The sequence below is a fragment of the Schizophyllum commune genome, assembly GCF_000143185.2.
Source record: "Schizophyllum commune H4-8 unplaced genomic scaffold SCHCOscaffold_2, whole genome shotgun sequence".
Taxonomy (NCBI): domain Eukaryota; kingdom Fungi; phylum Basidiomycota; class Agaricomycetes; order Agaricales; family Schizophyllaceae; genus Schizophyllum; species Schizophyllum commune.
This window is the reverse complement of record NW_026089539.1, coordinates 388,415-413,872: the sequence shown is the minus strand read 5'-3', so window position 1 is coordinate 413,872 and position 25,458 is coordinate 388,415. Positions and strand designations below refer to the sequence as shown.

The window sequence follows — 25,458 nt, the reverse complement described above, 5'->3', positions numbered from 1 at the left end:
AGCTAGGACTACAGGAGATAATATAAAACCGCGGCAAAGCAAGTGAGGTTGTCAAGCAGTCCAGATCAGTCAGAGCATTCTCTGCCTGCGGAAGAGGATGCTATACAGTGGAACGGAGGTGGAGGGATGAGCCAAGGTGCGCTCGGCCGACGCCGATGAGTCGAGACCGCAGAAGGCCCTGTCATGTGCCGGCACGTGACGGCTCACCAAAGTTTGCAAGACGGCGCATTTGCGATTTCGCGCTTCATCCCTAAGACCCACTACCATAAATGGTAGCGGGAATAGCAGCGCACCGAAAGGAAAGGACATGACGCAATGAGATCCAGCAACGATATACAGCGACACGATCACAATCCATTAGATGTATGCATATTTCTAGCTAAACTTCCATATCCTCGAAGCACATCAACAAGAACAACACAAAAACACAGTGAGCATTCAGCAGCTATTAGTTAGGTGAGTCATATAAGTACTGGTACATACTACTCGGACGCTCGTTCAGCGTTACGGGGTGGCGTTAGTCTTGCAAGGATACCTACGTTCGGCTTGTAGGTAGACCCGCAAGAGGGCTCGCAAACAACCCACGAAAAGGTGAGCGTCCAAGGAGGGCCGAGCGGCGGCCATGCCGTAGGGTGGTAGCTATAGCTATACATCAAGCAATAAGTCAAGCCTGCACCAAGGTCGTGGTGCATCTGCGTGGATCAGAGGCACCAAGACTATGGGACCATGAAGAACCTGCGAGTGAAGACCAGCTTGCACTTGCAGCGATCGTCTGTCTATACATCATGTCGGTCCGTTCGTTGAGGGAGCCATTGTGCGTCCGTTCACGGAGCCATCGCGCGTCCGTTGACGGAGCCATTCAGCGTCCGCCGACGGGCTCGCTCGAGACCGCGGGCGGCGACTCACTGGACCGTCCGCTGGCGAGCTCGCCTGAGCGTACTCGAGCGTCCGCGCACGGGCCCCTTGAGCACCCGCCGACGCGTCTACTTCAGCCCACGGAGGCGGCGGCGCACGTCGTCGATGTCCATGTTCCACTCCCCGCTCCACCCATCCTCGCGCCGGCGGCGGTCGTCGACGGGAGGCGCCAGTTGCTCGCCAATCGGGCGAGGGAACGGCACGGGCGCCTGCGAGACGATGGGGATGCCGTTTTGGAAGACGGGGCCGTCTAGGGAGGGGATTTTCCGGTCGTCCACGAAGGGCATCTTCCTGTCGTCTACGAATGGCATCTTCCCGTGCCCAGCCATGAGTGCCGGGTCCGCCCACGGCATCGGCGCGTTCGCGGACGTGTTCACTGCCCAGGACATGGGTGCCGCGTTCCGCTGCGTGACGATGCGGCGCTGCGGCTTGGATGCCGCCGCGGATCGCGAGCGCTGCAGCTTTGAGGTAGCACGAGGAGTAGCGGGCGAGGGGGTCGAGGGGGGTTGCGGCTGAGGCTGAAGGTGAGGCTGAGGCTGTGGCTCGGCCGCCGGTTGGTCCTTTTCCTTTTCCTTGCCCACACCCAACTTCGGTTGCTCGCTGGGCAGCGCCCACGCGTTCCAGCTCGCCGACAGGTCGGACACGCTGCGGCTCCGCCTGCGCGACCGCCGCAGCATGAACGACGGGTCCTGCGCGTCGTCGCCAAACACGAGGGACGGGGGAACTGTCAAGCCGTCGATCAGTCAGTCGGAACAAGCGAAAGTGACAGCCTGTCCCGACGCACCGTTCTCGCCAAGGGTGCGCGCGAGCTTGGCCATCTTCTTCCGGCGATACTCCTGAGGCGGGAGGTTCGGCGCGAGCAGGGGCGTGAGGGGCGTCATGGGCGTGGGGGGCGTGTCAAAGGTCGCGGTGTTGGGTGTCGCGGGGGCGGAGGTGGATTGGCCGGGGCTGGCGGGTGCGAGGGCGCTCGGGCCGGGCACGGGCTGTAGGCGCAGGAACAGCGGCGCGGGGGCATCTTGCTTCTGCCGCGCTGTCGCACTCGCGAGTGACAGGCTGGGCTTGCGCCGCGTGTGACCCTTTTCCGTCGTGGGGGGCTCGGGGGCGAGCTCGAAGGACGCGCGGGAGGTGGTCGAATCGGATGGGCTGTGTCCATAGATGCTGACTTCACGGCGCCGGGAGCGCGACACGACTGCAGGAGAGGGAGATTCCGTGCGAGACGAGTGTTGGGTGCCGATGGGGAGGCGTGCTACGGTTCCAGAGCTCGTGGATGGGCGTCTGACCGGCGATTGGGAGGGGGAGGACGAGCCGGCGTCCTCGATCAGGTGGGGGGTGGTGCCCAGTAGCGCGCCGAGCTTGCGAGTCGAGCGCATGAGACGCCCGCGCTGCTCTGGGGCGAGCGCGTTGAACGTCGGGGGAAGAACGCTGGGGGACGACATGTGGCGCGATTGGCGCTGATCAGACAGACGAGGGGGAGAAGGCGAAAAGACGAGGGCGCGCGAAGGAACGTGGTTGGTGGTGGTCACAAGCAAGGACAGTGAGAATTACGGTGGGATTTAAGATGGAGTGCTGGTCGAGGCTGCGTGTCGTCGTCAAGCCGGGCCCATGCACGCTGCGATGGCCATTAAGTCCGCCACGTGGCCCCATTTGTTCCTGAATTGGAGAAACGCGGCGTCGCGGCCGCACTGCCCTCGTCGCAGAATATCTCCCTCCTTGGCGACATTCGTGTGGCTTGGCTGGTCTCGGCCGCGCTCTGGCCAGTAGGCTGCTGGTCGTTGTTGATGGCGAGGACAGCTCATCGCAGCGAGTGCCAGCGTGTGTTTTTTGTGGCTAAGTCAATTTCCCACAACCTCGATCAATTGTGGCACATACAAAGTGACCACATTAACAACAGTAAATTAAGGATCAAGTGCACGTCGGTCTATATACGAGGATTCCCTCAGCCTTCAGCGTTTCTAACCACTCCGTCTCCACGTAACACCTGCACTCGCGCTTCTCGCAGGCTAGCGAGCGAAACGTCAATCGACCCGTTGGCCGTTCGCCGCCATTCGCCCATCGACAGAGAGCGAACTTCTTCAACGCGGTCCCAAAGTCGAGCATGGTTTCGAAAGCGCCGTGCTCAATCTGAAGAGACAGGTGCTCCAGGTTCGGGAGGATGGCGGTATCGTCTAACAGGATGATCGCCTTGAGCAGATCGTGGTCCTCCGCAGCGTCCGACTCACGACAGCTCAGAGAAAGGTGATCGATCGTAGGGAGGAGAAGGAAGACGTCTTTCAGATCATCCAAGTGGCTGTCGCGCCACAGTCCCGTGACGGTTAGAGCGTGCAGAGAAGAGGGCGGTGTTGAGTTCTTTAGCCAGGTTGATATAGGAATCATTCGAGGCGTCCAATCAAGGACGGGGTCCCAGTGTTGTTGGGTGCTTATGTAGATGGATAGGTCGGTCAAAACGGGAGTAACAATGCGGGGAGCCAGCAACGTCGCGTAATCCCCCACCTTGAGGGTACGCAGGCTGTTCAGTGCAATAGGAGGACATTCGGGCAGTGCGAATTCGTACTCGACGGAGACATTGAGTGTCGACAGGGCAACGCAGGACTGGAAGACGTGCAGATTCTCGGGCCGAAACCTGAAGATGCGCACGTTGAGCTCCGTCAACTGCGCCCAGGGAAGCTCGAGGGCCGCGAGAGGCAGGAACACGCCGATGGTGACTGTCCGCAACATCGGCGCGTCGACGATTGTCAGAAGACCGGAGGGCGTCGTGTCCGCCGCGCCTTTGCGATACGTAGCGAGGAACATCGCGGATTCCAAGGACGGCGCGGCCACCTTGGTGGGCGCAAGATTGGCGAGATGCATACACCACGTAGCTGTGCGGAAACGGGCCATGTGCTCGACCATCCACCGATCGAGGCGCGCGTCCTGGCGGCGGTATTGCTTGGTTGGGTCGACGAGATGGATGGGCAGGGGCTGGGCACGGACCAGGTATCGCTGCGCCACGTCGTAGAACTTGTCTGCGATTAGAGATTGATTAGGCGGCAGGACGATTGTGCACCAGAGCTCGGGCATGGTGAGCGCGACGACGCGGATGCGGCGACAGGACTGAAGGAGAGGGAAGCAGATGGTGCCGCTGACGGCGGTCGACCATTGGGGCGGGAGAGCGGCGTGGGTGATGAGCTCGAGGAGTTCTCTGGGGAGGCGGAGGATGGGGGCTTGTAGCGCTTGCATGCAGTGCTCGGCTTCTATGAGTTGCTCGCGACGCTTGACTTCGACCAACTGCGCGCGATCGCGCTCGAGGGATGCGATGTGGGCACGGTGGACTGCTATTTGGGCATCGATGGCGGCTATGGATGCGTCCAGCGTGGAAGTGTATGTCTCGGCAGGCTGTTCTTCCTCAGCTGAGGACATGCAAGCGAGACGTCCCCGGGTCAGGCCTGAGGGTTCGGGGCAGGAGCACGCAGGCGCACCTTCGCGCTCCGATTGATGAGCATCCGTACCTTGGAACATAAGAACAATCATCTCGAAGCGTTCGCGAGAGAAACGTACAGGACATGATCCTGCCCCAGCCTCGTGTTCGTCGCTCGGTGAGACTCTCAGATGACGGTGCGAAGAGAGCCGAAGCGTGTGGCGCGATAAATCATCACATGCGCTTCGGCACCTTCCGAGGCGGCTTCGGACTGTGTGAGGGCAAGCGCATTGCAATACAGCGACGAAGGTACGCGCCGATGATCAGTCCGTTCATAAAGTCCCAGCGACATAACCAGCCAGAAAGTACAGTACATTGGACTCGTACCCTACCTCCAGCGAGCTGTACCCAGCGAGCGTAACAAGTGATTGCGCGTCAATTGATCCACAAGTATGCCCTCCTTGTCCAACGTCTTCATCCACTTCGCTCCAATACGACAATCACATATGCTGCTGCTCTCGCAGTCTAGTGAACGCAACGACAGCCGCTCCACGGGTTGTTCTCCTCCATTGGCCCATTGCGATAGAGCGAGGCTGGTCAAAGTGACTCCAAAGCCGGTGTTGAAGTTGCCGTGCTCGAGCAGAATGGTCAGGTGCTCCAGATTAGGGAGGATGAAGTGCATGGTATCGGTGTTGGCGATCATGATGAGTGATGTGAACGCGTGGTTCCTATCCAGATTCTCTCTGGTGCAGCAACTGAGGGTGAGGCGTTCGATTGCAGGAAGGAGAAGGATGACATCTCTGGTTTCAGAGACATCGTCGGGGCTGCAGTACCGTAGTCCCATGAGGGACAGAGTCCGCAGAGAGGGGGGTGGAGGTGATCGTCGCAACCATGCGGATATGGAGGACATGTAGAGCGGCCAGTGAGTGCCGAACTCATAGTCTCCCAGGGAATCCATGCAGATGGTTAGGTCGGACAGTTTGGGGCAGTGATGCGGGGCGCAAGCAACGCCGCGAAATCCTCGAGCTTAAGGGTGCGCAGACCGTGCAGCACGATGTTGGGTGAAAGAGGTGTTGCAAACTTGTACCCAATGGAGATGTTGAGCGTGGACAATGAGGTGCAGGACTCCAAGACGCGCAGATACTCGGGGCGAAACTTGAAGATGCACAGGTCGAGCTCCGATAGCTGCGCCCAAGGGAGGTTGATAGCGAGCGGGGGTACGTAGACACCCAGACAGACTTTGCGCAATAGTGGCGCGTCGACTATTGTCAGAAGGCCGGATGGTGTCGTATCAAAAGCGCCTCTGCGATAACGGGCGAGGAACGTCGCGGAAACCAAGCATGGCGCGGCCACCCTGGTCGATGGAAGGTTGCCGACGTCCATGGACCACGCAGCGGTACGGAAACGATCGAAGTGCGCGATCATCCATTGGTCGAAGCGCATGTCCTGGCGGTATTGTGGAATCTGATTCGAGTCGACAATATGTATTCCCAGGGCCCGGGCGCGGTCCAAGTAAAGCTGTGCCAGCTCGTAGAAGCCGTCTTTGAGCACAGTGTCACCCGCGGGGATGACCATCCTGCACCACAAGTCGGACATTCCGAGCGCAACGGCGCGGATCCGACGACAGGACTGGAAGAGCGGGACACGTGTCGTGCTGGCAGCGGTCGACGAATCATGCGGGAGGGCGGCGCGGATGATGAGCTCAATAATCTCTGTAGGGAGGCGCAAGATGGGAACTCTGAGCGCCTGCTTGCGATGCTTGGCTTCCACCAGTCGCGCGCGATCGCGCTCGAGAGATTTGATGTGGGCAAGCTGGACTGCGATCTGAGCATTGATGGTAGCTATAGACGCGTCCAGCATCTCATCGTCGACCTCAATGAGCTGTGCATCTTCGAGAGAGGGCCCGGAAGTGGTTCGCAAGAGGTCAAGGCGCGACGCCCCGAGGCTGGAGCAAGCGCGCGGCTCAGGCTCTGTATTACATTCTGATTTGCGTAGACCTGCACAGTGCAAATTGAGAGCTTGTATCAGTTGCCGCAGATTCGCATGAGGGACGCGTACGTGACATGGTCTTTCCACTGTAGTCACGGAATTGCTCGGTGACGGTTCGCAGATGGCGGTGGCAGAGAACAATTGGAGCGGGTGACGTGACAGACCATCACGGGAGGCGCACGTTTCTCGGCATCCTCCGAAGCGGAACTAAAGTGACGGCAAGCGAGGACAAACAGGGATGACATTGAGATTTAATAACCAAGATCATCATAGATACATTGAAAGCTAAAAGACTGAGTGAACTGTGAAGTGGGTTCGCGCACTGACTCGGACACGCAACGGACCGCAGGTGATGTATCAAGTGCCGCACGCCAACGTATTGACGATAATCCCTTCCTTCTCTACCTCAGCGATCCAATCCCTCGGAATATTGCAGCGACACCCCCCTGGGCGCTCGCAGGCGCCCGAGCTGATCGACATACGCTCCGTGGGCTCTGCTTTGCTTACAACTGTGCCCTCGCGGGAAGTCGCCGGCTCCTTCCAGCGAGAAAGCACCAGCTCCTTCAGCACATCCACACACCCAGGGTAAGGCTGTAAATTTGTGCGGCTGTACTCGAGAGCGATGTGCTCCAGCTCAGGGAGGAGGAGGGGCTGGTCTTGGCGGAAAGTCAGCTTCCGGAGTAGCGGTATGCTGCCTATGTCCATGCGGCTGTACCCTAGCTTCAGGCGCTTGAGCTGAGGTACCAGGTGCAAGATAGAGAGGATGTTATCAAGTTCGCCGTCTTCTATGCAGGACGGAAAGCCATGCATAGTGAGAGAGCACAGAGGAGGTACACTTCGCTCGAGCATCGTGCGCACGGACGTTGCAAACTGCGCAAAGAGGTCCGAGGCATCAGCTAAGCGGAAGGGAAGTACCCACATGAAGAGCTCATGCAGGTTTGGAGCGTTAATGAGTGCACTGAAGAGATGGCCGCAACCGCTAAGCTTGAGAACGCGCAAAGCATTCATCGTGACCACGGGAGGATGAGTCGAAGCATTGTCGTGCCCTGCCGCAAATCGCTTGGAGACACAGACATCGAGCTCCGTAAGGGACACGCAAGACAGCAGTGTACGCAGATCATTAGGGCTTAGCGTAGCGCTCTCGATGGTTAAGCTCTGAAGTTGCGTCCAAGGAAGATCAAAGATTGATGGGGAAACGCAGTTGCGTATAGTGATCGTGGATAGGCGAGGGGCGTCGACGAAGGTGAGAATGGGATCCGGATAGAAGGTGGCATCCCTGTGCCAATCGGCGTAAAGGATCGCGCTCTTCAGAGAAGGCGCAGATACGCGCGACACGGGTAGGGCACGGGTGTCGATGGCCCATTTAATGTTCCGCAGACGACCCATGTGGGCGATCATCCACTGGTCGAATGCGCTATCCTGCCGGAAGTGCGGTGAGAGGTCCAAGACGTCCACAGGACGACTCGCGGCGCGATCCATATACCGCTGTGCGATCGCATAGAAGCGTTCATCAATCTGCAGTTCCGTTGTGGTTATCTTGCACCATATGTCAGGCATTGCGAGCGCTGTACGCCAGATCCGAGAGCAGGTCTCCAGGAGCGGAAAACGCGTCGTACCGCTGCTGGCCGTCGCCCATTTTGGCGGTAAGGCAGCGCGGATGACGAGCTCAAGCAGCTCTGATGGAAGACGCCTGATGGGCGCAACTAGGGCCTGCCTCCGGAGCTTGCTTTCGACGAGCTGCGCGCGATGGCGCTGGAGGATCGCAAGACGGGTGTCGATGGTCGCAATTTCAGCGTCGATGACTGCTAGAGAGTCGTCTAGAATTGCTATATCATTGTCGATAGCAGCATTTTCGACTGGAGAGGGGACATGGCCTTCGCGCAACAGATCGAGATCTGGCGGTGGTGGATAGGAGCAGGACAACGTGTTGTCGCACTTCGCGCAGAGAGTGGTTTTCAACACATCCATGCCTGGCGGAATAGTTCAGTCAGCCACTTCAGTAATGATCGTCTATAGGCGACCCACCCTCCGTAACGCAGTGGCGCTAGAGATCTAGATACGAAGTCTGTGAAGAGGGCTTGTATCGTGGCGTGAAGGTCAAGAGCAGGAGGCGCACACGTGTATTTTGAAGTTATGGGCGCCTAATTGGCGTGGGAATTCCCGCTCACGCGGCCATATCGTGACTGTGACGCGACGCGGCTTGCCAGCGACCCTCACCTCGGATTCGGTCATCTCACTCTCGCGCCTCCTCTTGCAGACCGTGACGAGGACAGGACATGCCGAAAGCGAAGTCGTACACTAGGAAAAACTTTTACGCCGTCAGGGTCGGGCGTGAAGGTCCTAAAGTCTACACGACATGGGAAGATGTAAGTTAGCAATCTGCTCGCTTTCCTGCCCTTGAATCAACCCGCTCAATCGGGATACAGTGCCTTAGGAATGTCCGTATGCTATCCGATTTTTTGAGCTTTACTGCATGATTTTCTAGACGAGCCGCTTCCCCGGTAACTCCTACAAAGGGTATGCGACCTTGAAAGAAGCTGAGGATTGGATTGCTCGTACGTAGAATCATGAGACTGCACTGAAGGAACGCTGACAGAAGTCCTCAGCATTTGTAAACAATGCACCACCACCCGCACCGACTGCACCGTCGCGGCCTCCTAGACCGCAAGCAAACGTCGCGCCACCAGCGCCTTCTCAACTGAAAGACACGCCGTCGGTTAAGCTCTCGCAAACACAGCAGCAGGTGTTCAACCGCGTGAAGAAAGGGCAAAATGTCTTCTTCACCGGTTCTGCGGGTGCGTCCACGTTGTTTCTTCTTCCTATTCCTGCTCAGCTCGCGCGCCCACTAGGAACGGGAAAGTCGCTCCTCATGCGCGAAATCATCAACTACAAAGGCGGGAGAATATCCACTCGGCTAGCCATCACTGCCGCGACCGGTATCGCTGCATGCAACATCGGCGGCACGACCTTGCATTCCTGGGCGGGTATCGGCCGGGGCATCAAGGATGGCTGGGACTTTGCGGGTAAGATGCTTGGATTGGGGCAAACTGTCATGAAGAAAGTGCTGGAGAGGTGGCGGATGGTGGACACACTCATCATCGACGAGAGTGAGAGTTTTTTCCTGCACGTCCTGCCTTCGAAGGACTGACTGATCAACAGTCTCGATGCTGGACGGCGATCTCTTCGATGCGTTGGTACGTCAACATACTTCGCTGTCTAGAGCCGTATTGTTTCATGCTCTGCCTCAATTAGGAAATATGCGCTCGCCGCGTACGCAACAGCGAGAAGCCCTTTGGCGGCATTCAGCTCATCCTCTCCGGTGACTTCTGTCAGCTTCCGCCAGTTCCGCTAGACGGAAAGGCAGTCAAGTTCGCATTCGACGCTGAGTCATGGTACCCATGCATGGGACCACCAGTCATTCTGACGAAGGTCTTCTGTAATGGGGCATGGACTTATACGGACTTGTGGGCGCCCGTGGGCGCATGGACATCACGTGGGCACGTGGCCCGGCTTTATATTACTTCTTGACACATATCTTGATCAGCTCTTTTCTTACCCTGTACTCCTACGTATCTTGCTAATCGCGTATAAGCGGTTCGGTTCAGCTACGAGGGAGTCTAAGGGTAACGAGCAAAAGGACCAACGTCCTTACACTTTTTTGAACCTATCGCCATACGCCACTAGCTTCTTCTCTCACGCGCCATTCATCCCAACGGAGATCGTCGACGACAACGTAAACGGGCATCGCGGACGATCGGCATCGATCGTTAGCGGAGTACCTTCGAATTGGGTCGACATCACCGCAACGAGAACTCTATATACACGATGGGAAAGAAGAAGGCGTCCAGGGCCCCGCCCGCCGCGGACGCGCCCGCGCGCAACACGCGCTCGAGGAAAAACATCGACCGCGACGATCGGGACTCACCGGCAACCGCTCCGACGACGACCACGTACGCCGAAGCGGTGCGGTCGGGCCGCTCGACCGAAGCCGTCGGAGGATCGGACGAGACACGTTCGTCCTTCCTCACTCCGATCAACTCAACTCCTTCACCGAGGCGCTGGGCCGATGACGACCCCGAACTCGACGATGAACTTCCAGACATCGAAGAGTTCATTAACGCGACCTCACCACAGCCCCAAGATACGACGATCTCGCGCGGACTGGAGGGCGCTAGGGTAGAGGAGCCAAGCTCCAATACCACAACGCCCTCAAGCACGCGGGAGACACCGTCAACCGGAGGGCCGCACCAATCTAATACTACACCGAATACATCTTCAATGAGTACTGATGACGTCCTGAGCCCTACCGAGCGTGAACACCGCAAGAAGGGCAAGCGCCCAGCACCGCAAGAGGAGACTCCTTCGGTGCCGAGCGAGTTGTCCTTGGACACGGTCACGCGTGCCTACATCGACACGAACTTCCCCAGGGAGGCCGCTCAGCGCCTCCGTCTAAGGATTCGTGACGAGCACCGTCGTCGAGGCCGTCCCCTCACCGCCGACGACATTGAGGAAATCATTGAGGAAGGCCTTCAGGAAGTCATCCACGACCGGGTACGCCCCGGAATATCTGAGACACCAGTCGAGGATGAGGTGGATAAGCTTGACCAGCTCCGCGAGCACTTGAAAGTTCTGTATCGCCCTCGGATGCAATCTGAAGACGATGAGAGCTACCTCAAGCGTCTTGATCTCCAGCGAGCTCGTGAAGAAGACTACCTCGCGCCTCGAGGGTCGGCGGACAGGAACTTCGCAGCCGAGTGGGCCGCCGTCCGTGAGATAAGTCGGGGATCCCTGGAGACCCGACAAACCTTGCAGAAGCTGCGGCTCACCGACCTGGAAGCAACTGGCCACTCTACCATTCCCGACCAGTTCATCGAGTTCCCAGAAGGACGAGGTGGACCAGCTGTCGACGTGGCGGAGGATGCTATGTTCGAGCTGTTCAAACGGCAGGAAGAGGAAGCCCAGCGCGCTGAGGAGAGCCGCCGGCGACGACCCCATGTACAAGGATCGTCGACGATGACGCCTCCACCACGGGACGACCAACCAACCAGACGCGAGCCTTGGGACCTCAACCGTCGAACGCGCCACGATGTACGTGACAGTAGGACACCAGACAATAGGGACCGCGACATGCCACCACACATGAATGACGACAGTCGACGAAACCCTTCGTCCCCCTCGTCGTCCTCATCGTCGGACTCGTCATCGTCCGGGGATGATGACAGACGAAGGCGAGAAGGGTCACACCGACAGTCGCGCCATCCGCTTAGTAATGGCCGGGGAATGCGGGGACGAGGAACGTACGGCAACGTTGGATCGAGAGCACCGCACCGCCGCCCTCCTAGTCCTTCGGAGAGTGATTCTTCCTCGTCGACCGAAGGACAGGGCCGGGGTGGTGGCCGAGGCCCACCACGTCGACCTCGCAGGTCACCGTCGCCCTCTTCCTCCTCTTCCGGGTCGGAATCTGACCGCCGTGGGCATCGTCGACACAAGGAGAACAAGCGCCGAGAGAAGAAGAGGCGTCGGCGATCGTACTCCTCGGAATCCTCGCGCTCGATGACTCCTTTCGACCTTCACCCTCGCTATCGCACGGGATCTATGCAGACACGCAACTGGCGCAGTCATGAATCTCGTGCCGAGGCAGGGCGGAGGGAGAGGCGGCATCGACACAGGGATAACCATCGCGTCGACCACACCATGCGGAGGCGGTATACGCGCGCGATACGACGGGGGCTAAGAAGGAGGGTCGAGCTGCCCAAGGGCATGAAGCCCAAGGACTTCTCGATTCCTTCGCTGACTCCCTACGCTGGCGACGACCGTGCCGACTTATTCGACGCCTGGTTCTCTGGACTCCTCCGACGAATACAGCTCAATCAACTCGTTGACGACGAACATGACGCGATGCGCATCCTGTTCGCGGGAGCGCACCTGTCGGGGGCCGCGGAAGAATGGTATCGCGAGAATGTCGAGGAGGACTTTGATTCCTCCTGGACGTTCGAACGATTCATTCACGCGCTATTCGACCAGTTCGTACACGACGCGTCCTTGCAGGAGGCGACTACGCGGTTCTGGACCGTGGAGTACCGGGGATCGCGTGGGGTGGATGGCTGGTACACCACCTTACGGCGAATCGCTCGGCGCATGGTCGAGCATCCCGGCGAATACAACATGAGCAACCGATTCCTCGCGGGGTTGCCATCCGACATCCGCGACGGCGTCATGCGCAACGGCCTCACTGCTGAGCGCAGCAGCCTTCGAGAGCTGTATCGTGAGGCTGTAACGCAAGAGAACGCCTTGCGGAACTCAAAGAACTACGACACGAAGCTTCGCGCAGTCTTCGGTGGACGACACCATGACACAGACAAGGCGAAGACCTCATCCACGACCACCAAGGACCGACGGACATCCTCACCACGGCGATCCCGTAGTAGACGAGATCGTGAAGATCGTCGCGCGCGAAGGACAGACAACAGGCGTATCGACCATCGGGTTAGTAACGAACGCTATGCTCCTCGTAACGAGGACCGGCGCGAGAAAAAGCCCGACGACCATCGGACTCGGGAAAGACCTACCGCGGACAAGGACATCACCTGCTACGAGTGCGGGAAGAAGGGGCACAAGCGCCCTGACTGCCCTGACTTGCGCAACAACAACGCCGCGACGGGTACAGCACCGCCTCGCCTCTTCGCGCACCGTGAGGAAGATGAAGGGCAGCCTCTCGCAGCCGACACCGAACGTTCTCACGACGACGACCGCGCGGAGCCGCCGTCAGACGAATACACGTCTGAGGGCGACACGTACGATCTCGAAGGGGCGTATTATTCGGACGACACTGACGACGACCGACTACACGCCCTCCGCATCATCGACGATGTTCCCCAGGACCTTGCTCACGATCGAGAGAGGCTTGGCGCTGTATCCCAGCCTCTACGAGGACCCAAGGCCGCCACATCCGTGAAAATCGGCAGCAAGACGATACAGCGACCCACGCGGTCGTACAACCAGCGCGCCGGCCTCGCATCTATGGTCGAGATTAACGGCGCGAGGGCGTACGCCTTGTGGGACGCCGGCGGCACACTCGACTCGCTCTCGCCCGAGTACGCGCGCGCGTCCGGCACGAAGGTCTATCACCTCGACAACCCCGTCGACCTCCAGCTGGGGTGCACCGGGTCGCGTTCACGCGTGTCCTTTGGCGCCACGGCCACGGTCAGGATCGGTGGCGACACTGTACCTACGTATGTCGATGTCGCCAACATCGACAGGTACGACGCGATACTCGGCGTCCCCTTCATGCACGCCAATGGAATCACTCTCGACCTCGCACATCGCCGAGTCCTCTACCGAGGAAAGGAACTCCCTGTTCTTTCCGAGGGGGAGGAAAAGGAGGTGATTTTACGACGAGCGGCAATGAGGAAGCGCGGAGATTGACTTGGTGAACGGCTTTGCGGGATCAAGGTCGTAGGACTGCGAGCCCGCAAGCCGCACATCGAGGAGGTCGAAGACGATACCCTCCAGCAAGTCAATGCCACGCCAGAATTAATGAAAACGGACTCGGCCTGTATGAGTAATGAAGCGTTCGAGGAGTATATCCGCGAGCGCGACATGCCCAAGCAGACAAAAATGAACAGAAAACAACGAGAAGATTCAGCAAGAAGAAGGAGAACACCGAAGATAGAGACCCTCGAAGACGACACGCCGCAGCAAGTCAACGCCACACCGGAGCTCTGGGAGTCAGATTCGGCGTGTATGAGCCAGGCCGAGTTCGAGGAATACCGCCACGAGCTCGACCGACCCAGGACCGCACGATCTGATAACCGCCGCGAGACGAGGAGGCGGACTGAAACCGACGCGCAACAGCAGCCAGATACAGCAACCCGAATCCCGGCCTCCAATGCAGCAACGGCGGGAAGTGATGACTGGCTGTGGAGGGGCCGTCCTCCTCAACCAGGACGAGCGGACCCGCCTAGCAAGTGGGACTACCTCCAGAAGAAGGCTCGCAAGTTCGCGCGCCGCGAACAAATTCGTGGGTCAACGCAACCCAAGGACGTATTCGTGGAAAGCCTTCAAGCCCGCCGCGATCAGTTGCCTCCAGAATTCGTGTATCTCTGCGACGACTTCGCTACGTATTTCTCGACGGAGGGCTACGAGGACCCTGCTCCTGTACCTGACCCTTGCGACGGCATGAAGTTTGTTCCAAGCGAGCGCTTGCACACGGCTCGGGACATGCATGCGTCGAACAAAGGGAAGGGTGTGGGACAAGAGTCTCGCTATACCGACGACGACATTCCGCGACTCCGACAGCAGTGGATGGAGAGCGAGAGGGACTTGATGAGCGGGGTGCCGGAGACCATGCCACCTTGGCGTGAGGTCAACCATACCATCCCGCTGATCAACCCGACTCTCGAGTACAAGTACCACTTGCCGCGGTGCGCCGACTCGCTAAAGACCCCGCTGCTGGACAAGATCGACCGCTACATGCGCGCTGGCTGGTGGGAGCCCAAGAGCGTCCGACAAGCTGCGCCTATGCTGTGCATACCGAAGAAGGACGGATCGCTGCGCACCGTCATCGACTGTCGGAAGCGTAACGACAACACCGTCAAGGACGTCACCCCACTGCCAGACCAGGACCAGATCAGACAGGACGTCGCTCGCGCAAAATATCGCTCGAAGATTGACTTGTCCGACGCATACGAGCAGGTACGAATAGTCGAAGGGGACGTGGTTCATTCCGCGTTCTCGACGGTGTTCGGCACGTATGTGAGCAAGACGATGCAGCAAGGGGACTGCAACGCGCCAGCCACCTTCCAGAGGCTCATGACGCACGTATTCCGTGACTGCATCGGCCGCTTCGTCCATGTGTACCTGGATGATATCTTTGTGTTCAGCGACTCAATCGAGGAACACGAAGAGCATCTACGTATCATATTTGGCAAGCTCCGCGACGCACAGCTGTACATGAAGGCTTCCAAGGTCGACATATACGCTGAGCGGGTCGATTGCCTCGGACATATCATCGACAACCTCGGGCTTCATGCGGACGGCGACAAGATGGCGGCCATTCGCAACTGGCGTACCCCCCGCGACTTCGGCGACGTCCAACGCTTCCTAGGATTGGTCCAGTACCTAGCACAATTCCTTCCGGAAGTCGCGCTCTATACCGCGCCATTGAGTACTATGGTACGCAACGGGCAGACGTTCTTTTGGAGGGACATCCATGAACGATGCTTCGAGCGTATCAAGCACTTATGTGCGAAGACGCCGGTGCTCAGACCCGTCGATGCACGGCGCGATGAGCCCATATGGGTGATTTGCGACGCGTCTCCCGCTGGGGTTGGCGCGATGTACGGCCAAGGACCTACGTGGCAGACCTGCCGCCCTGCGGGATTCATGTCACGGAAGTTCACGTCCTCTCAACGCAACTACCGCACGTTCGAACAAGAGACGCTCGCGATCTTGGAGGCGCTCCTGAAATGGGAAGATAAGCTCATTGGGCACCGAATCCACATTGTGACAGACCACCGCGCCCTCGAATTCTTCCAGACGCAGAGTCGGCTGTCCGGACGACAAACGCGATGGATGGAATACTTGGCGCGCTTCAACTTCGACATATCCTACATCCCCGGTCTCGACAACAAGGTGGCGGACGCGCTATCCCGGTATCATCTCAATGATACTTGGGAGGACGTGACGCCACCCTACGACTTCGCCAATGCCGATGTTCGCCTGGACCCCGAAGGCGACGACCTGCCCACCGGTCGGGTCGATGAACTCCTAGCTAGCATCCACCTCTTCGCAACTCGCGAGCGGGTAGAGCCCCGTGACGAGGAGGCTGAGGTGCTGCAGCGGGAGGCCGAACCTGTGCCCGAGGGGGAGTTCCACCACGTCGAGCCGACTGACGACCCGACTGTGGTCGACTCCGTACTTCGTGGGCCAGACTTACGCGCGCAAGTCAACGACTCCTTTTCGGAGTTTGTCAAGACAATCAAGGTTTCGTACGCGTCCGACAGCCTCGCTAAGAAGATACTCGAACACCCGGAAGACCACAAGGACTTCCAGGTGAAATCGGGTGTCATCTGGGCGCGCAATGCCAACCGCGAATGGGTGACCTACGTTCCGAAAGGATCCTTTGTCGACAAGACGTTGCGCCAGGTCGTGATAGAGCAGGCGCATCAGACTGTCGGGCACTTTGGACCTCAACGAACGGGGGAATACATTCGCCGCTGGTATTGGTGGAGCGGCATTTACAAGGACGTGAACGCGTTCTGCGATAGCTGCGTTCCATGCAATACATCGAAAGGAGTGTATACGGCACCCTCTGGGAAGGTGCACTCCCTGCCGATACCCACGAAGCCCTGGGACTCGGTTGGATCGGACTTCATAGGCCCGTTCCCCGAGAGCCAAGGCTTCAACTACCTATGGGTCGTCATCTGCCGTATGACGTCCATGGTGCACCTCATACCCATACGGACCAACACAAGGGCGTCTGAATTGTCCTGGATCTACCTTCGCGACATCGTTCGACTACACGGATTGCCCTCGTCGCTCATCAGCGATCGCGACTCTAAGTTCACCTCGGCCTGGTGGAGGGAACTGCATCGATTACTGGGAGCCAAGCTCTTGATGTCGACGTCGTTCCATCCCCAGACCGATGGACAGACCGAGCGCGCGAATCGATCCGTCGCGCAGATCCTGCGTACCTTCGTGCGACCGGACCAGCGCGACTGGGTTCAGCGGCTGCCGCTGGTGGAATTCGCTATCAACGCGAGCGTCAGCAGCGCCACCGGCTTCGCGCCGTTCGAGCTGAACTATGGGTACATGCCCTCGATGATCGCCGAGCTCCGAGCACAAGAGGAGCCGCCAAAAGGTCTCCGCGACTTCGCACTCCAAGCCCTTCAGAACCTCGCGGACGCCCACGACGCCATCATCGAGGCTCGCGTATTCCAGCGGCACTATGCGAATGCACGCCGCCGTGAAGAACCGAGCATCGACGAAGGGTCGTTGGTCTACCTGTCCACGAAGAACCTCAATTTGCCTAAGGGCAGGGCGACCAAGCTACTACCAAGGTTCGTGGGCCCTTACAAGGTGGTCCGCGCCTTCCCCGAGACGTCCACGTACGAGGTCGAATTACCTGACGCACTCGCTGCTCGGCGTATTCACCCAGTATTCCACGTCTCGCTACTGCGACCGCACCAAGCCAACAATGACGCTCTATTCCCTCAACGCGACTTCGTGCGACACTACGACTTCGGCGCGCCCAACAACGCCGAATTCTTGGTCGACCGCATCAAATCCCATCGATGGGAGGCTGGACAAATCCTGTTCACCGTCGAGTGGGAGATGGGCGATACGACTGAGGAGCCGTACGAGAACGTCAAGGACCTGACGGCCCTCGACGACTATCTTACGCTGCAAGGCGTGGAGCGTTGGGAGGACTTGCCGGGGAATCGGCCTGTCCGACAACGCAAGGCCAACCGCCGCGTGGGTCGACCACGATTGGCACGCGAGTAGTTCAACTTCGCGGCCACGCGGTCGTCACGAGCATTCACGCGTCGCTGACCCGCGCCGGCAGCTGTACAGTTGTCGGGAATTGCCGGCCTCGGCGTCCTCACCATCATTTCGCTTACATCATCCCTCCTAATTGCTACGCTCACTTCACTCGCTTCGCCGACACACGCCGCCGCCCTCAAGATGACCGCTTCCCGACCTCCTTCACGTTCTCGCGACGTGCCCATCTACGATGATGGGTATCGAAACGAGGACGATGATGTCGACATGCGCGACGCACCCCCTAATGCGTCGCGAGGGGGAGGGAGAGTGGGCGGAAGAGGAAGAGAAGCAGGAAACTCGCGACGCGATGATTCGCGCCGCGGGCCCAGCTCCTACGACTTCACCGCTCGCTGCTTTGTAGGGTCCATCGGATGCGAGTGCTCGATATGCCGTCGGCATAGAGATCACGTCGTCGACGAAGGACTACGCAATAACCCGTCGGTCGAGAAGGCTAAGCGCGAACTGGCCGAGCAAATGGCCGCCCGACGTGACCAACAAGAACTCGACGCTCTCCGACGGCAACTGGACACCGCGAACGCACGGGCATCAGCTCGAGAAGAGGAGGTTCGCAATCTTCAACGCCAGCTCGAGGACAGTCGCAGGAATGAGGAGAGGGCACGGCGCGAACTCGACCGAGTACGCACCGTCCCCGACCAACCGCCAGCGCCGTCCTTCGGGTACAGTCGCGGTGCGCGGTATCGCGATGAGCCCTACTGGGACTATCGCGACCGCGATCGCCGCGACCGTTCTCCTCCCCGACGACGATCACCGCCGCCGCGCAAACGCGGTCTCTCCGACGAATGGAGGGCGGCAAGCGCGCCATATGAGCCCCCGCGCCAACTCCTCCGCGACGATCGGTACGATGGCAGTCGGCGGGAGCCCCGCGACAACCACTCACGATCGGAGCGACGCGAGCCGCAGCGCCAAGGGCCTGAGCGCCATCCAGCCCCCTCCACGAGCGCCAGTGTTCAGGCGTCAACCAGCGCTGCGAGCTCCAAGGGCAAGCAGCGCGAGGTCGAACCTGAGCCGACGCCCGTCGCATCAACCTCCGCCGTCACCCTTCCGCCCGCACCGGCGGACTTCCTGGGATGGGGGGAGTACTCTGCTACTCCCGGACCCACAACTCAGGGTGTCCCCGATGATCAGGCGTCCGATAACGGCTCCGACATCAGCAACGCCTCTGACGAGCCGCCCATGAACGCCGCCGCCCTCGCGGCAATGCATCAAGCCCGTGCTCGTCGAGGAGTGGGGGAGCCGCAGATTCGGTCGCCGCACGCACCGGTGGCTGATGATGTGGCTTCCTTCCTTCGAGACCGCATCCACCTCATCGAGCGCCTCCTCCTGCGCTTCCAACCTCATGCGAACGGAGTCAACCCGGTGCAGTGGGTCTTCAATGATCTCACCGCCCGGGGTGAGAACGCGAACATGATCAAGAAGAAGAACAGGACCCCCTACCAGCGCGCCATTGCCGACTTCGTCGTGTTGCCCCGCGCTCCTGGCGTGCGCTCGAAGGGCCACCGCCGCGCGCCAGACGACGACGATGGACTTGGCCTGCACCTTGCATACGCCCTCCAAGAGTCGATGGTCCAGCCCCGCGGCATCTTAGTCTTCAACGTCCCCGACCACAACAACCGCCGCGGAGTCGCCGTGTCGCAAGTGCGGACGCGCATCACCCTGCGAAGGATGTTGCCGCTGCACAGCGACATGTACTCCAACGCCGCCGCCGACGACCACTTCAACTTCATCACCGAGATGGCTATGGCCATTGCGCGCATCGTAACGGAGTCCCCCACTCCGGGTGCTGGCACGCCGGGGTACAGGTCGTACCAGGACCACCTAGGCCTTTCGGGGCAGGCGGACCGGACACCTCGTATCCTGCGACGCTGGGAACGCCTGGAGGGCGCGGATGGACCCGTCTCGCCTGAGCGTGTCGTGAGGTTCTTCACGGCAGTCGGCATCTCGTCGGCCGAGTTCAATGACATGCTACCCTTCGTGGTGCAGCTGTTGTGGGACAACGTGGTATACGGCGTAGACGACACCGGCGACTCCATGACGCTGTACCAGAGGCTGCGCGACCTGATCGTGGCAGCCAATGGTCGGTGGCCTATTGGACTACCGGGACCAACCATCTTCTCGCAGGTACCTGGAGATCTCAGTGTGTCGTATGCATGGCCTCGTCTGCCTGGGCACGGGCAGCCCCTCCTCGTCCACACCGGTCCGAGTACGGGAACGGGAAGCTTCTTAGCTGACCCGAACTTCTACTCGAGCCGGCAGCCAACGCTGGACGAGTACCGACAGTTCGGCCAACCCAACGGCATTCCCATCGCGCCGTGGCCGCGCGTCGGATTGGCCGCCGAGGACGAGGACGCGGAGATGGCGGAGGCGAACGATGCGCCAACTGAGGCCGTACCCGGTCCCTCCATCGAGACAGGCGCGGCTTCAATCGCGTCCGCCCAGGTCGAGCTTTCAGCTCCCGGGCCGTCGCAAGCGCCACCTACCGCCCTGGAGGACGTGGAGATGGAGGATCGCAAGCTCGACGACGTCAAGACGGACCAGGACAGCGCCGACAAGAGCGATCGCGCGAAGGGGAAGCAGAAAGACCCCAACCCCTAGGCTACTCGGTCGAGTGTGGCACAAGGGTGGGGTTCTGCTCTCTTACCTTTGTTCTCGTACCCGCAGGTGCTCGGTCGAGTGCACCGGCAGGTACGGGGCCGCGTCGTGGTGCTGAACGTCTTTGTCGTTCCGAGGGGGAGGGTGTAATGGGGCATGGACTTATACGGACTTGTGGGCGCCCGTGGGCGCATGGACATCACGTGGGCACGTGGCCCGGCTTTATATTACTTCTTGACACATATCTTGATCAGCTCTTTTCTTACCCTGTACTCCTACGTATCTTGCTAATCGCGTATAAGCGGTTCGGTTCAGCTACGAGGGAGTCTAAGGGTAACGAGCAAAAGGACCAACGTCCTTACATCTTCCGTCAGAAGGAGCAAAGTATGTTCTTGTTTGTGGTATCAAGAGCGCCGTCTTATGAAGCGCAGCCTTCGTTGACATGCTCAATGAGATGCGCTTCGGGAACTTGAAGCCTGAGACTATCGAGAAGTTCAGGCAGTTGGCACGACCAGTCACGTATACCGACGGTATAGAGGCGACGGGATTGTACGTTCTCCCTGCTAGTTATGCTTGACCATGAAGTAACTTGACGATTTTTGTAGATATTCTACTCGTGTCGAGGTGGAGGGCGCCAACATGAAGCGCCTGCGCGAACTTCCGGGCCCGGGCAAGATCTTCCGCTCGACGGACCGTGCGGGTCGCGACAGCAATGGCAAACGTGTCTCAGAGGCGCAGATGAAGTCGCTGCTCGAGAAGCGGACCATCTCCTTGCCGGAAGTTGAGCTGCGGGTACATGCTGTTCACCGCCAGCGCGCTTCAGAGCATCACTGACCATTCCCCAGATCGGCGCGCAGGTCATGCTCATCAAGAACATCATTCAAGGCGTCTTGGTCAACGGCTCCGTCGGGCACGTCATCGGCTTTAAGACGCCCAGGCAGGCAAGGGATGAGCAGCAAGACATCGCCGGCATCGACTCCGACCCGAGCGTGCCGCAGAACCAGTACGACCGCGAGAAGCTCGAGCGCGCGAAGGAATTCGAGTGGCCGCTGGTGAAGTTTGCGAATGGAAGGGAATTATTAGTGATTCCGTCGGATTTTACGGTTGAGAACGCGGATGGGGAGATGGAGGCGATGCGGATACAAGTGAGTTGCGGGGGAGGAGAATGTAGCAGAGGGCGGTGGGCTGACGACGAGGGGATAGATCCCGCTTATCCATGCGTGGGCGCTCAGTGTGCATAAGTCGCAAGGACAGACGCTCGAGCGCGTCTTGGTCGATTTGCGGAGGACGTTCGAGAACGGGCAAGGTGCGCGATTATGATCTCACTTTCCGGGTGCCTGCTGATGCCAATCGCGCCAGCTTATGTTGCACTGTCTCGAGCGACGCGCATGGACCAACTACAGGTTTTGAACTTCCATCCATCGAAGTAGGTCTTCGCCTTCAAGCTACGCAATGCCTTCTAACACAGTACTCAACATAGGGTTCGAGCGCACCCGCGCGTCCTAGAGTGGTACATCCATTCAGTGGCGCCTCAGCAGGAAGGGTATCTGTCCGATGAAGAGATGGACGAAGAGTTCGATATCGCATTTACTATGAATTGATCTATTTCGCCAGCGGTGCGTCGTGTCATCTAGGATATATTTCTGTCTATACCTGTACAATACTTTCTACATCCCTATGTTTTCCGGATTGTCGTGTACACATGGTGCAGGGCGAGGTGCACGTGTAAGTGATGTAGCGTGGGACGTCGCGCTCACGGGACTGATGGCAACGCGACGCGCCTTTCGGAGAACCTCCACGCTCTCCTTTGGAAAACTTTGTTTTAGGTCGCGCAGAGTGGTCAAGGCGATGGCGAAGGGGAAGAAACCGAAGCCCAAATTCTACGCTGTCAGGGTTGGCTTCCATGGGCCGGACATTTTCACGTCTTGGACCAAGGTCAGCACGCTCATGTCGTCCAAGGAGCGACCTTACTGACCAGCATCGCAGTGCGAGGAGCAAGCACGTATGAAAGTGCTGTCTATTGCATCCCTACTGATGACGCGCCAGGTCAAAGGTTGCCCTGGAGCCCTATATCAAGGCTTCCAGACGAGGAAGGAAGCGGAAGACTTCATCGCTCGTATGCGGCTTTCCGGAATTGCATAGGAAGAGGTTGTCTGACCGTACACCCAGCCTTCGTCGGGAAGCCGGGCGAGCATGTTGCTGCAGCAGCGCCACCTGAGCACAAGCTCCCCATCCCGGAGCCCGTCAGACCGCCTGCGCCTCTGCCACCGAGATACTTCACGCCATCGGTAAAGCTTTCCAAGACGCAACAGCAGGTTTTCAACCGCGTCAAGAAGGGACAGAATGTATTCTTTACGGGCTCCGCTGGTGAGTTTGCTGCACATTGCGACCTTATGTTGCGGCAAGTTGTGACGCTATAAGTGAAGGTACTGGCAAGTCGCTTCTCATGCGCGAGATCATCAACCACAAAGGCGGAAGGACGTCCTCCCGCCTGGCCGTCACTGCCGCTACTGGCATCGCCGCCGTGAACATAGGTGGCATAACGGTGCATTCTTGGAGTGGCTACTCCAAATTTGACAAGGACCTCGGCGGCAAGCTCATTGGGCAGAGGAAGAAGCGCCAACAAACTATAGATCGGTGGAGAGAGGTCGACACGCTCATCGTTGATGAAAGTAAAGTCTTCTTGCCTTTGGCGTGCTGAGTTCTTTCTGACGCTTTGGCAGTCTCGATGATGAACGCAAGGATGTTCGACATGCTGGTACGTCAATATGACTTGCACTCGATGATATCTTCTGAGCTTTGAACAGGAAGCCTGTGCGCGCCGGCTTCGTGACAATGATAAGCCATTCGGTGGAATCCAGCTTGTACTCTCAGGCGATTTCTTCCAGTTGCCTCCGGTACCAGATAAGCAAGGCGAACCAATCAAGTTCGCATTTGAGGCAGAGTCATGGAATCGCTGTCTGGGCTCGACAATCATGCTGAAGGAGGTATTCCGACAGAAGGAGCAACGTGAGTGCATTCCCCTTCATGTATGTACCCGACAGTGCTGACAGGAAACTGCAGCTCTTGTAACCATGCTCAACGAGGCGCGCTTCGGAAAGTTGAGCGCAGAGACTATTCAGGCGTTTCGAAAGCTCTCGCGCCCCGTGCAATATACGGACGACATCGAGCCGACACGATTGTACGTCTACCCACTTTAAGTAGGGATGATCGGCCTCACTCGCTTTACAAGGTACCCCACCAACGCGGAAGTGGACGCCGCCAACAGGATTCCCCTGCGAAAGCTACCTGAGCCCGGCATGACCTTCAAGTCGTCGGACACAGCGGGCTTTGACGGGAATTGGCAGCCGTTATCCGAGCAGGCGATGCTCGATTCCCTTAGCAGGAACACCATCGCCCCGAAGCAAATCGAGCTACGAGTAAGTGACGCCCGCGTCGGTAAAGCCTCCTCTGAAATCACCTCTTTAGGTTGGCGCGCAAGTCATGCTCATCAAGAACCTCGTACAAGGCGTCCTAGTCAACGGCACCGTGGGTCACGTCATTGCGTTCAAGACACCGATCGACGCCAGGCGCGAACGACTGGACATCGCGGGCATTAACATGTCCGCGATCGACCTGCCGCAAGGCGCTCGAGACCGGGAAAGCTTTGACAGCGTGAAGGAGCGCGTGTGGCCGCTCGTGCAATTTGAGAATGGGCGGGAGTTACTGTGCATACCGCAGGACTTTACGGTGGAGAATGGGGACGGGAGGATGGAGGCGAGGCGGGTGCAGGTGAGTGAAGGATTGGGCGCTTTGGCGGCGAGAAGCTGATGGCAAGGCAGGTCCCGCTCATTCACGCGTGGGCGTTGAGCGTGCACAAGTCGCAGGGTCAAACGCTGAAGCGGGTGGTGGTGGACCTCAAGAATACTTTCGAGTATGGACAAGGTGTGTTGTTTTGTGGAATGAGAAGGACGCCATTGAACGACGCCTTCAGCTTACGTCGCCCTTTCGCGCGCGACGCGGATGGACCAGTTGCAGGTCTTGAATTTTGATCCTTCGAAGTGAGCACGTCTGTCGCGGTTTGTAAGTGCTAGCACTCACGGTCTTTCGCAGAGTTCGCGCTCATCCTCGGGTGCTGAAGTGGTATAGCGAGTTGGAACTATCCCAAGAAGAAGACGAGGACGAGGATGAGAGCGCGCCAGAGGAAGACGAAGACGAGGTGCCCGATCTCCAATTCATAGACTGATTTGGGTCACTGGCCTTGCATGATGGACCCGTCGAGTTCTCATTCATTCGCAGTATGGTCCATCGTACCCCAATACCCCTGGAACCAATCACGCACCGAAGCTCCTTTGATTTATAGAACACCATATTGGATGACACTAAACCACGCGTCGCTCTTCAAGCACATATTCAAGATGGCGTCTCAACATACATGAGGCGTTAATTCGTCAAGAGCGAATAATAGCGTGCACGAATAGATAAACAACATAAATACACGCCTCCGCTTCCCCCATCCTATGAGTTGAACCCAGCGTCCGAATTATGCGGGGTCGCAGGTCAAGACGTTGGTCTCAGTGAAGTGGCAGTCTGTATAAATCGTGAGCGAAACGACGATTAGAACGGCCAGAATTACTTACAGCCATCGACCTGGCCGTCCGCGGACTTGTACGAGCAGGAGTGGCCCTCGCCATAGTGGTTGCTGCCGTTGCAGGCGTCGACTACGACGTGCGGGTTAGTGACTGGGTGAGGATGAGCAAGCCTGGTACTGTGTACCTGGGTTGTCGGCGAGCGCGCGGGCCTGCCCGGCAAGGAGGAAGACAGCGCCGAAGGCGGCGAGGGCGACGGTGGAGAGCTTGAACATCATCGTGTTGTGGTGAGTGGGTAGTGGTGAGGTGCGAAGGCGTTGGAGGGCTGTCGTTGATGAGGAAAGCGCAATTTCGCGCTGGCCTTTATACGCCTGTGGTAGGAAAAAAAAAGGATAGGTATGAAGATGGCACGATCCACCCTCAAAGTGAGCGCTACCA

At 58.6% G+C, this 25,458-nt stretch overlaps 17 protein-coding genes across 17 annotated transcripts; 11 read left to right on the top strand and 6 right to left on the bottom strand.

Moving 5' to 3' along the window:
• Positions 1-983: 983 nt before the first annotated feature.
• On the bottom strand, positions 984-1,244 carry SCHCODRAFT_02490063 (uncharacterized protein; the record flags this gene model as incomplete). Its single annotated transcript, XM_050342923.1, has 1 exon — positions 984-1,244. The coding sequence occupies one exon, from the start codon at positions 1,242-1,244 to the stop codon at positions 984-986; it is 261 nt and encodes an 86-aa protein (XP_050202005.1).
• A 170-nt stretch (positions 1,245-1,414) lies between these two features.
• On the bottom strand, positions 1,415-2,632 carry SCHCODRAFT_02142005 (uncharacterized protein). The gene has a single exon (XM_050341917.1). It carries the CDS (start codon positions 2,349-2,351, stop codon positions 1,659-1,661), a length of 693 nt encoding a protein of 230 aa, XP_050202004.1. The 5' UTR covers positions 2,352-2,632; the 3' UTR covers positions 1,415-1,658.
• An 89-nt stretch (positions 2,633-2,721) lies between these two features.
• SCHCODRAFT_02609396 (uncharacterized protein) lies at positions 2,722-4,510 on the bottom strand. Its single transcript, XM_003038933.3, has 2 exons — positions 4,450-4,510; positions 2,722-4,400 (listed from the first exon to the last, which is right to left on the bottom strand). Exon 2 carries the CDS (start codon positions 4,309-4,311, stop codon positions 2,818-2,820), a length of 1,494 nt encoding a protein of 497 aa, XP_003038979.2. The 5' UTR covers positions 4,312-4,400; positions 4,450-4,510; the 3' UTR covers positions 2,722-2,817.
• A 187-nt stretch (positions 4,511-4,697) lies between these two features.
• On the bottom strand, positions 4,698-5,185 carry SCHCODRAFT_01186347 (uncharacterized protein; the record flags this gene model as incomplete). Its single annotated transcript, XM_003038934.3, has 1 exon — positions 4,698-5,185. Exon 1 carries the CDS (start codon positions 5,151-5,153, stop codon positions 4,698-4,700), a length of 456 nt encoding a protein of 151 aa, XP_003038980.1. The 5' UTR covers positions 5,154-5,185.
• Positions 5,186-5,275: 90 nt separating this feature from the next.
• On the bottom strand, positions 5,276-8,394 carry SCHCODRAFT_01140082 (uncharacterized protein; the record flags this gene model as incomplete). Its single annotated transcript, XM_003038935.3, has 3 exons — positions 8,324-8,394; positions 6,781-8,268; positions 5,276-6,306 (listed from the first exon to the last, which is right to left on the bottom strand). Exons 2-3 carry the CDS (start codon positions 8,264-8,266, stop codon positions 5,276-5,278), a joined length of 2,517 nt encoding a protein of 838 aa, XP_003038981.1. The 5' UTR covers positions 8,267-8,268; positions 8,324-8,394.
• A 180-nt stretch (positions 8,395-8,574) lies between these two features.
• SCHCODRAFT_02490035 (uncharacterized protein) lies at positions 8,575-9,446 on the top strand (the record flags this gene model as incomplete). The annotated part of the gene is made up of 4 exons (XM_050342921.1): positions 8,575-8,664; positions 8,725-8,736; positions 8,784-8,853; positions 8,905-9,446. The coding sequence occupies 4 exons, from the start codon at positions 8,575-8,577 to the stop codon at positions 9,444-9,446; spliced, it is 714 nt and encodes a 237-aa protein (XP_050202003.1).
• A 146-nt stretch (positions 9,447-9,592) lies between these two features.
• On the top strand, positions 9,593-9,826 carry SCHCODRAFT_02489786 (uncharacterized protein; the record flags this gene model as incomplete). The annotated part of the gene is made up of 1 exon (XM_050342914.1): positions 9,593-9,826. A coding segment is annotated over one exon (234 nt), but the record flags the coding sequence as incomplete, so codon positions are not given.
• Positions 9,827-13,318: 3,492 nt separating this feature from the next.
• On the top strand, positions 13,319-14,480 carry SCHCODRAFT_02662450 (uncharacterized protein; the record flags this gene model as incomplete). Its single annotated transcript, XM_050346511.1, has 3 exons — positions 13,319-13,681; positions 13,910-14,322; positions 14,435-14,480. The coding sequence occupies 3 exons, from the start codon at positions 13,319-13,321 to the stop codon at positions 14,478-14,480; spliced, it is 822 nt and encodes a 273-aa protein (XP_050202001.1).
• Positions 14,481-16,033: 1,553 nt separating this feature from the next.
• SCHCODRAFT_02472796 (uncharacterized protein) lies at positions 16,034-16,528 on the top strand (the record flags this gene model as incomplete). Its single annotated transcript, XM_050342712.1, has 1 exon — positions 16,034-16,528. A coding segment is annotated over one exon (495 nt), but the record flags the coding sequence as incomplete, so codon positions are not given.
• A 15-nt stretch (positions 16,529-16,543) lies between these two features.
• Positions 16,544-16,696, top strand: SCHCODRAFT_02471267 (uncharacterized protein; the record flags this gene model as incomplete). The annotated part of the gene is made up of 1 exon (XM_050342697.1): positions 16,544-16,696. A coding segment is annotated over one exon (153 nt), but the record flags the coding sequence as incomplete, so codon positions are not given.
• A 360-nt stretch (positions 16,697-17,056) lies between these two features.
• On the top strand, positions 17,057-17,317 carry SCHCODRAFT_02470008 (uncharacterized protein; the record flags this gene model as incomplete). Its single annotated transcript, XM_050342685.1, has 1 exon — positions 17,057-17,317. A coding segment is annotated over one exon (261 nt), but the record flags the coding sequence as incomplete, so codon positions are not given.
• Positions 17,318-17,395: 78 nt separating this feature from the next.
• SCHCODRAFT_02440114 (uncharacterized protein) lies at positions 17,396-17,791 on the top strand (the record flags this gene model as incomplete). Its single annotated transcript, XM_003037597.2, has 1 exon — positions 17,396-17,791. A coding segment is annotated over one exon (396 nt), but the record flags the coding sequence as incomplete, so codon positions are not given.
• Positions 17,704-20,766, top strand: SCHCODRAFT_02609388 (uncharacterized protein). The gene has a single exon (XM_003037598.2). The coding sequence runs from the start codon at positions 17,984-17,986 to the stop codon at positions 20,453-20,455; it is 2,472 nt and encodes an 823-aa protein (XP_003037644.1). The 5' UTR covers positions 17,704-17,983; the 3' UTR covers positions 20,456-20,766.
• Positions 20,602-21,286, top strand: SCHCODRAFT_02486291 (uncharacterized protein; the record flags this gene model as incomplete). Its single annotated transcript, XM_050342854.1, has 3 exons — positions 20,602-20,836; positions 20,884-21,001; positions 21,058-21,286. 3 exons carry the CDS (start codon positions 20,602-20,604, stop codon positions 21,284-21,286), a joined length of 582 nt encoding a protein of 193 aa, XP_050201997.1.
• A 994-nt stretch (positions 21,287-22,280) lies between these two features.
• SCHCODRAFT_02720318 (uncharacterized protein) lies at positions 22,281-23,153 on the top strand (the record flags this gene model as incomplete). The annotated part of the gene is made up of 5 exons (XM_050347084.1): positions 22,281-22,387; positions 22,439-22,450; positions 22,499-22,568; positions 22,622-22,819; positions 22,879-23,153. Exons 1-5 carry the CDS (start codon positions 22,301-22,303, stop codon positions 23,151-23,153), a joined length of 642 nt encoding a protein of 213 aa, XP_050201996.1. The 5' UTR covers positions 22,281-22,300.
• A 91-nt stretch (positions 23,154-23,244) lies between these two features.
• Positions 23,245-24,051, top strand: SCHCODRAFT_02487997 (uncharacterized protein; the record flags this gene model as incomplete). The annotated part of the gene is made up of 3 exons (XM_050342889.1): positions 23,245-23,461; positions 23,516-23,633; positions 23,685-24,051. Coding segments are annotated over 3 exons (702 nt in total), but the record flags the coding sequence as incomplete, so codon positions are not given.
• Positions 24,052-24,974: 923 nt separating this feature from the next.
• SCHCODRAFT_02662445 (uncharacterized protein) lies at positions 24,975-25,298 on the bottom strand (the record flags this gene model as incomplete). Its single annotated transcript, XM_003038936.2, has 3 exons — positions 24,975-25,021; positions 25,072-25,152; positions 25,208-25,298. 3 exons carry the CDS (start codon positions 25,296-25,298, stop codon positions 24,975-24,977), a joined length of 219 nt encoding a protein of 72 aa, XP_003038982.1.
• Between the last annotated feature and the right edge of the window lie 160 nt (positions 25,299-25,458).